This window comes from Globicephala melas, chromosome 21 (genome assembly GCF_963455315.2).
Source record: "Globicephala melas chromosome 21, mGloMel1.2, whole genome shotgun sequence".
Taxonomy (NCBI): Eukaryota; Metazoa; Chordata; class Mammalia; order Artiodactyla; family Delphinidae; genus Globicephala; species Globicephala melas.
The window spans coordinates 6,259,710-6,268,401 of record NC_083334.1 but is presented as its reverse complement, the minus strand read 5'-3'; the positions used below and the strand labels follow the sequence as shown (position 1 = coordinate 6,268,401).

Here is an 8,692-nt window from a genome sequence, read left to right as displayed (position 1 = left end):
GAGTTAGAACCGTTCATTAGTCTTTTCAAAATCTTAGAGAGCATGTAAACTGATATCTTCTCCTGTATCTCACTCTCAACTCCATCCCAATCTCTGTCCTCACAAAAGGTTTTTTTTCCACCTGGGCTTCAGGGTTAATCAAGATTCCCATGCACAAGAAGTAAACCTGCCCACTGGAACACCTTCTTCCAGAACATACATCTATCTATCTATCTATCCATCCATCTATCTAACTATGGTATAAAGGAGAAGTGGTATTTGTCATGGTGATGCTGAGATGAAGTTGGGATCTTTAACTTTTAAAGCAGACAGTTATCCAAACTATTCCTCCTTTTGATTTGGGGGGAGTTTTCCACCTCCATCAAGGATTTGCCACGTCCAAACCATCTTGCTGCGCTGATCCCACTAGTTTAATGAGATGGAGTACCCCCCTCCTTCCCTACAAAAGCCCTGCAGGAGAAAGAGCCACAGTTGAAGAACTTACATCTTGAAGGAAAATATATAGAGTTGGGTGACCCTATAGATCAAGTGAAGCTACAAAACTCATGATTATTTTCCATTTACCAAAGTAAAACCTCAAAGTCAGACATCTTTGGCTCTTCCCTGCATTTTCGATGTGATTCTTACAAAATGCTTTATTTCATTGAAGGTAATGTTGATTTATCCTAAGAGGCTTCCTTCCCTCCCTTCCCCACGACCAATTTTCCACTCACTTTTCAACGCATTTCTGGTTTTCTGGTCAGAACTTTGAATTCTGATCTTCCACGTCTCTCCCCATTTCAGAGTCTCAGTTCTGTGATACAGATGATCAAACCCCCTGTAAACCTTTTGAGTCTCTTCCCTCTACATCAATACAAGGGAGCAGGTTTAAGGTCTGGGTTTCCATACCTTCAGGTTCATACCTCATTGTTAAGAGGCCCACTCCCTCTGGTGTACTACAGCCTCCATTTTTACTGACTTCCAGTCCCCAGACCCTCTTCTCCTGGTTGTTCTGCAAAGGGAGTACGTCATAATGTGGACCCACTGGGAGAAGGACCCTCCTCCACTAGTAAAGGAATAGAAAATTGAAGTCACGTACAGAAATTGCGATTGAGAGTAAAGGGGGAATCGTTGTGGTATTCCATACTTTGCTCAAAGTTTCAAGTTTTAGAAAAAAATGTTTCCTGAATTCCTAGGTTTTTAGGGTTTTTTTTTTTTTTGGTACGCAGGCCTCTCACTGTTGTGGCCTCTTCCGTTGCGGAGCACAGGCTCCGGACGCGCAGGCTCAGCGGCCATGGCTCACGGGCCCAGCCGCTCCGCAGCATGTGGGATCTTCCCGGACCGGGGCACAAACCCGCGTCCCCTGCATCGGCAGGCGGACTCTCAACCACTGCGCCACCAGGGAAGCCCCCTAGGTATCTTTGAAGAATAAACATGTAGCCCATTTTCATATGTTAAAAAAGAACCCAGTGATTTAAAGTTTAGGAGGAGGGTCTTTCTCCTGGAACAGCAGCAGTTTGAATAGGAGCTACAGTTGATGTCTTCTGCCTCGAACCTATGGGAGGGTTCTTGGAAGGAAAGGTAGAAAATAGAAAACTTCATGGAGAAAGGGGTTTATACTGTCCCAGGAGAATAGCCTCAGCTCAGAAAATAGTGGTTCCCACTCTGCATCAGAGCCATGGGATGAAAGAGATCGTGATGTGGTGTGAGGGGGAGGAATCTGCAGAAATCTTGGAAACTAGAGAATCATGTATCACTAAAGTGTAAACACCTGACCCCATACCTAAGCCTTTTGAGTTCGATTGAAACAAATCCCCACAGATTCCTTCCACCTTCTCGGGCCCACGGCTCTGCCGTGTGACTTTGCCACTTCTCTCATTAAGGGCTGGACCTTTCTCTTCACCCCCAGAATGTGGCCAGCCTGCCATTTGCTCTGAGCAACAGAATGTGGGAGAACTTATGTGGTAGGAGTTCTAAGCTGAGCCCAGTGGCCCTGCAGCTGCTTCTCTGTCTCTGTCTCTGTCTCTGTCTCTCTCTCTGGGAGTTTCTCTGCCTCTGCCTCTCACTTTGTCTCCGTGGGCCTGTCACTCTCAGCACCCGAGCCTGTGAAGAAGCCTGGGTCAGCTCGACCAAGAGAGCCCTGAGTTCCCCCCAGTGACTAAGCTTCAGAGAGGTTTCTTCCAGGCCCCTCTGCCACTCAGACAAGCGGCCAAGGTGCCCTCAAACACACCTCCTTGTGAAATGCTGCCCCCCTGTGCTCACCATTGTAGGGGAACAGCTCTGAAATCCCTTGTCCAGCTAGGAATGCCGAGCACAGACACAGGTATAGGTCAGCGTAGATAAATCCCAGTGGGACGTGCACTCCTCTGGGAAGGGAGTGTGCACATCACCACTCCTGGGGGTCCCAGCACCTGCACAGGCCTCACCCCTTAACATCCTCACCCTCAGGCCTGTGGTTTGGGAATTGTGCTACTTTGTGCTACGAGAACACAAGTCATCCCAGTGGATAGCCTGGAAGAATTTCCCTCGAGATTTACGTTCGATATTGATGTGTGTCAAAGGATAACACTCCAAGTCCTGCAGACAAAGTAGAGAGATCCGCTTTGTGAGAACATTCATTTTTTCTTAGCGAAAAGTATATTGCACTAATTATTTTAAAAACTGGAATGTGTTATCGCTGATAGTTTCATTCCTGGAGATTTATTCCATGAGCTTATGCAGGGGTATGTGTTCCTCTTTAGTGAGACTGCTGGGTGTATAATTCAGGAATCAGCTGAAAAATATAGTATGGTTATGGAAGGAACTCTTCATCCACTTAGCTCAATTCAGAGGTTTTGGGACAAAATAACAAGAGATTTCTGAGGTCTGGGAGGGCAGAGTTGCCTGTCTCTTTAGCCCCCGGTGGTTTCCATCTGAAGAAATATGTTGAGGGAACTCAAAAAGTGTAGGACTAGGTGTCTTTGAGACTTTCCCATGACCTTGCCTGACCAGGGTCGTGACATTCTGGGAAACATGACCAGTGGAGCTGATGATCAGAGCTGTGTCACCACCAGGGCCTGAAAGGGTAGATGGGGTTAGGGGGACGTTGGAATGAGTGGAGCTGAGTTGTGTGGAAAGAGCTATGGAGAAAGGGGACACTCAGAGAGTGGGGCTGAGTCTCCACCCACTTTCCGAGGGTGCAAACCTGAATCCCTGTGCTTCCAGGGGCACAAAGAAAACCAGACACCAATACTTAGCTCCTTTAGCCACAGACTTTATTGTTTGAATATTTGCAACTATTATTCTATACACAAATTTTAATTTCTTCCAAACTCTACATTCTATATTGCTAGATCACTTCACTCTCCATTTTATGCCACATTTTCATGAAGAGGTATTTCCGCAAATCACAATTAGCCTGAACGTGTGTTAAAGGATTCTTTAAGAGGCTCCCCCTCCCACTCAGAGGGTCGGTTTTTTCTGATACGAAATCTAGCTGTAGCTCCACTTTGATTTTTAGGATTGCTACATCCTCAGTGTGAGAATTTAATGTTGACTAAGAAATAAGTGATCACTGAAGACTTCCCTACCTTCACGACACTGAGGGTGTGTTGTACAGTCTGAGCACACGTGGTCCAGAGAGGTTGCTCTATGAAGAATTTCTCATGACTTTACATTGATTCACTTCTCCAGGATGAATTATTTATAAGTATGCTTTGGTGTTGCTCAACATAATTGGGTATTTCTCAAGAGTTCACATCTTTGTTCTTGTTTTAGTGTTTATTTTTTCGCTGAGTTTTTCGTGCATATCAAGCCTGGTGATCAGCTGAATGTTTGTTAACAGTCATTACAGTCTTAGTGGTTCTCTACCTGAAGATGGCTCGTGTTGAACAATAATTATCAAAGAAGAATTAGGGGTTGGTTATCCCCTGCTCAAGTCCTCTAGGGTCTTTAGAGTTGGGAGCTGTTGCTAAAAACACCCATACTGTATTTACAGAGTGATTTCTGCTAAGTTACCTGAGGTCAGGCCAATGACTAAAGGCTTTGCCACAGAGACAGGGCACATATGGATCCACGTCCACAGGTGATGCCTGTCTGGACTAAGGAGTGTGGTGCCTGAACAAGTGTCCATATTGATTACAGACAGAGTGTCTTTACTAGGTGTGAACCTGGGTGTGGTTAAATGCTAAAGCTATGCTGGTGTTCCATCCACATTCCTCACATGTATGACGCCATGTCATCTCAGGTCAGGACGTCTAGTGAGGGCCCTCCTGACTTTCTCTCCAGTGCTGGGTTCCCTCATGTCGTCTCAAGGAAGAGCCACGACTGAAGCATTTCCCACACCACTGACATTCATAGGGCCTCTCTCCAGTGTGGGTTCTCTCATGTTCTCTCAGTTTAGCATGTTCACTGAAGGCCTTCCCACACAGGAGGCATACATGTGGTTTCTCTCCAGTGTGGATTCTCTTGTGCGAACTAAGCCCTGAACTGTGACTGAAGGCCTTCCCACACTCAAGACATACGTGTGGTTTCTCTCCACTGTGGATTTTCTTGTGCGAACTAAGGCCAGAGCTTTGAAGAAAGGCTTTACCACACTGATGACATTCATAGCACTTCTCTCCTGTGTGAATTTTCTCATGTTGTTTCAAGGAGGAACTTTGATTGAAGACTTTCCCACACAGATTGCATTTGAATGGTTTCTCTCCAGTGTGAATCATCTTGTGTCTTATGAGTGTAGAGCATCTACTAAAGACTTTCCCACATAGAGGACATTCATACAATTTAGCTCTAGTGTGAATGTGATCCTGTTTGTCAAGGAATGACCCTTGACTAAGTGATTTTCCATGCTGTTTGCTGACATTACTTTTCCTTCCTAAGGGAACTGGTGAAAGTTGAGGTGAAGATCTAGGAGTAAATTCATCACTCAAATCAGTCCATCCAACAGGATCCCCTTGTGTGTGAGAAACCTGATTTGGGAAAAAGATAGGAGGCTGTTTCTGGTTGCCCACGTCTATGCAGACACTCATTCCTCTACATTTACACCCTATAGGATCAGTCAGTTATAGTCTCTTGTTAAAATGTTTCCTGTGTCAGTTGCATACACATGTTGTGTTACTCCTCTACAGGCACAAACATTCTCTTTTACAGTTTCCCAACCCAGATATCAGATTAATTTTGAAGACTTCAGTTTGTTCTAAAGACTAGGAGATGAGCAATATTTGTGCAACTGACTTTTTCTTAGGTCTCATGTTGTGGTTTTGTGCTCATATTAATTTTTCAACTGACTTCAGCCTATCTAAAGATATTCCCAGAAAGAGCTCAACCTCCACTTAATTACATACAGGCAATTTTGCTCAATTGCCAACTTATCTCACTGCCAGGTCTTTCATTTGGATGACTGGTGTTCCACCCATGAAACTTACCATTGGCATGGTGTGAGATATGTGCTTCCTGTACACTTGTTGCATGAATATCATTTCTTGTTGTATAAGCGGACTTTCACTGCCTAAAGAAATGGAAAAAATATAAATTTTAAAATGAAATTAGGGAAATAAAAATGTAAACAAACACCAAGGTCCATGTGAGTATCTTTCAAAAATTGGCACTCTGATGGAGAGAGCATGTATAATAAAGAAATACTCAAGGTAGTAGAAATACTTTAAAAGTCATTGTCTATTAGAGAAAAACAGGATTAAAATATAAAAATGTAATGTAGTGGAGAGACATTGGGTCAGCAAATGATGGAAAACACATTAAATGGGGCGATCAGGACAAGAATCACTATGTGAAAGTTTAACTGCAGTGAGTCCACAAGCACCCTTTTCCTTAAAGAATAGAAATGGCAGGAAGTAATATGAATTTTCATTGCTAGATGCAAAGAGTGATAACAACATAAAGAATTTCAGCCCAATGTCCTCACTTCCAGTTTAGAACATATCGCTCACTTCATAAAACTTTCATTTGGTGTTTCCAAGGACTTAACACACTGACTGAAACTTTCTTGCAGTGAAGCACAGGCCCCTGATTCTTACCTGGACTCTGGCCTTGGAGGCATCCTGTTGCTTCACTCCACAGCTCTTTTCCTTGTTCGAGCTGGGAAATCACATCTGGTTTGCTGATCTGATACCCTGTTTGATTTGAAAAAGAAGAAAAAGTGTTGGATTTTGAGTCTGGGCTAATTACCCTTTGCTGTGCTCAAGTCCAGGGTAAGGGAAAGAGGAAAATAAAGAGATAATTGAAGGTCAGTGCAGGCAACATCTTCAACAGACAGAACAGTGAAGGTCCTTCAGCAGACCAGGAGGAAATCCAGAGCAGCAGCAAACACAGTGAGACCCTCTAGCGGCTGATGCCTGTGCACAAGTTCAAAGAGAGATTACAGAATCCTCAGTGTTTTCCAAATGGGAAAGATTGAAGGACTCTACAGTGGGCTGAATATTACTTTCAAACAGGAGCCAGTAAGGATACGCCTTACAGGAATCATCAAAATTATGTCATATACACGACTCTGGTCTCAAGCCTTCATGGAGTGACTAGAACAGAAGAATCATTTTAAAAATATTTGATCCAAAAAAAAAATATTTGATCCATTTACTTATGCATTAAAATATCCATTGAATCCCCAGTTCTGTTCTGAGTGTAAACACTGAGTAGCCACAGAGGTATGAAATGTGGCCAAGATTATTTTCCAGTGTAGTAATGAAAAGTGCCGTGAAAAGAAACGTCTTCGTTTTAAGTAGTTATGAGGACTATCAAAGAAGCAGGAAGGACTTGGAGTGGGACATGGGGAAGCTGATCTAAATGCCTGTTCGGTGAGTGAATGAATGCAGTGAACACACGTGCACGTACATCCGTGTTGACAGACTCACCTACGGAGACCAGGTGGGTGATATTATCCAGCATCACGTTTCTGAACAGGGTTTTCTGGGATGTGTCCAGCAGGGCCCACTCTTCCTGGGTGAAGTTGATCGCTACATCTTCAAACGTCACTGATTCCTAAAACATCGGGGATGTTCTGGTTTAGACAGAGCAGTCCCTACCACTGTCCAGGGTGGGAGGGTTGAGATGAGGAGGTGACGGGATCTGGGTGGATAAAGGATCACGCTCTGTGTGGGGTTCCCCTTGGTTCTCTGCCAGCGCTGAGCTGGTGTCTGCCTTTCAGGTACATTCACGGACACCTACACACTCTGACGTCATAAAGCTTTATTTTACAGAAATATCACTTGAAGTGTGTTATAATACATTGTAGAAGTTTTTCAATAACCTGGAAATTAGGACTTCCAGACAGTTGATAATAAAAGATTCACTTGCATATTCATAACTCAATCTCTCTTCCTTATTAATTTCAAGGAATTCTACAGATTCATGACAAGACAAACAATAACCATGATGGGCTACTTTGAAAACATGACTATTGGTTTAAATTATGTCCCTAGAGGAATCTTTGATTCTCCAAAAAGAAACTGCTTTCATTACTTGTTATGAGTGTTGAAATCATCAAATATATAATTGTATGAAGTGTTTCTGTTCTAGCAAACCTATGCTAAATACAAAACACTATTCTACTGATCATGCAATTGTCAGAGGATCATGAAGAAATGCCTAACATTCCTCAGAACTGAGCAAGGTTCATACAGAACTTGGTACCAGGAGGTGTTCTCTCTCTTAACACTACAGGACTCAGGTGTTCATAACAAACTTTGAGGTCAGATGATTCAGGAGAATAAGCCGGGGACTCGGGTGGCTGGAGTGAAGGACAGACCCAGCCTGACCATCGCTGTGGCATGAGGACTCCCACTCAAGATTTTCAGGGACCTTGACCTTAGTTATCACTGTTTCTCTTGTAATCTAATCTCATCTCCATGCTGAGGGATGAAAGAAGCCTAGTGATTGGTTTTTCTCCAATTTTTCAAAAATCTATGAGAGAACCTAATTTTATTCTACCTACTGTACTGTTTCTCCTTTCTATGCAGCACAGTTAAGAAAATACTCCTCCCTACATATTCCTCCCAGTTATCGAATATGAATAAAAGTTTAATTACTAAGAGGTGGAAGGTGTGAATGAGGGAACGATTGCTAATGGCACTCGGGGTGTAGCTTCAGGAGAAGGAAGCGTCGCTACCCACCAGAGGCTCCATTGTCAACAACTCAGTCGCCAGGAGTCTTTCTCGGGATTTCACTCACAGCCAATCCAAGCACTGAGCACGCAAATCTGAGGATGGAGAAGAAGCCATGAGACTCCAGTCCTGTGCACAACTTCCAGACCCACCTGAAATGGAGCCCCACACCTCCACCTGGCTGTGACCCCAGCCCAGCAAACGGAAACCAGCGGTGCATCCTAAGAACACGGTGCAGTCTCTTCTCTCCCAGATCCCATGTAAGAAGCTAGAGCTGTGGTTGCTAAGACAGAAAGTCAAAGTTCAGAGAGTTTGCAAATAAGAATGTGCTAAGCATTGACTTTGTGTGTTCAGCAGCCTAGGGCATCCAGAAGCATTCAATGTCCTCCTTGATTCAAACCCTCGGGAACCCTGACTCATGCCGGAGTAGAGTTTGGTTTCCTCCTGTAGGAAACACTGGAAATCCCCAGATCATTCTCTTCCCTTATGCACCCACAATGGTCCTCCAACACCCCTGGCAGCCCGCTGGAACCTCACTGCCTTCCAGCTCTCCCTCAACCCTGACTTTTAGTTCTGTCCCCCATCTACGTGGATATTAATCAGCCGAGGACCTATTTCAG

General features: G+C 44.0%; 1 protein-coding gene across 1 annotated transcript; it reads right to left on the bottom strand.

Annotated features, from left to right (window-relative positions):
- Window positions 1-4,195: 4,195 nt before the first annotated feature.
- LOC115867544 (zinc finger protein 705A-like) lies at window positions 4,196-8,215 on the bottom strand. The gene is given in 7 exon segments (XM_070044644.1): window positions 4,196-4,243; window positions 4,245-4,460; window positions 4,545-4,925; window positions 5,382-5,464; window positions 5,991-6,086; window positions 6,825-6,951; window positions 8,082-8,215. Coding segments are annotated over 7 exon segments (963 nt in total). The 5' UTR covers window positions 8,094-8,215.
- Between the last annotated feature and the right edge of the window lie 477 nt (window positions 8,216-8,692).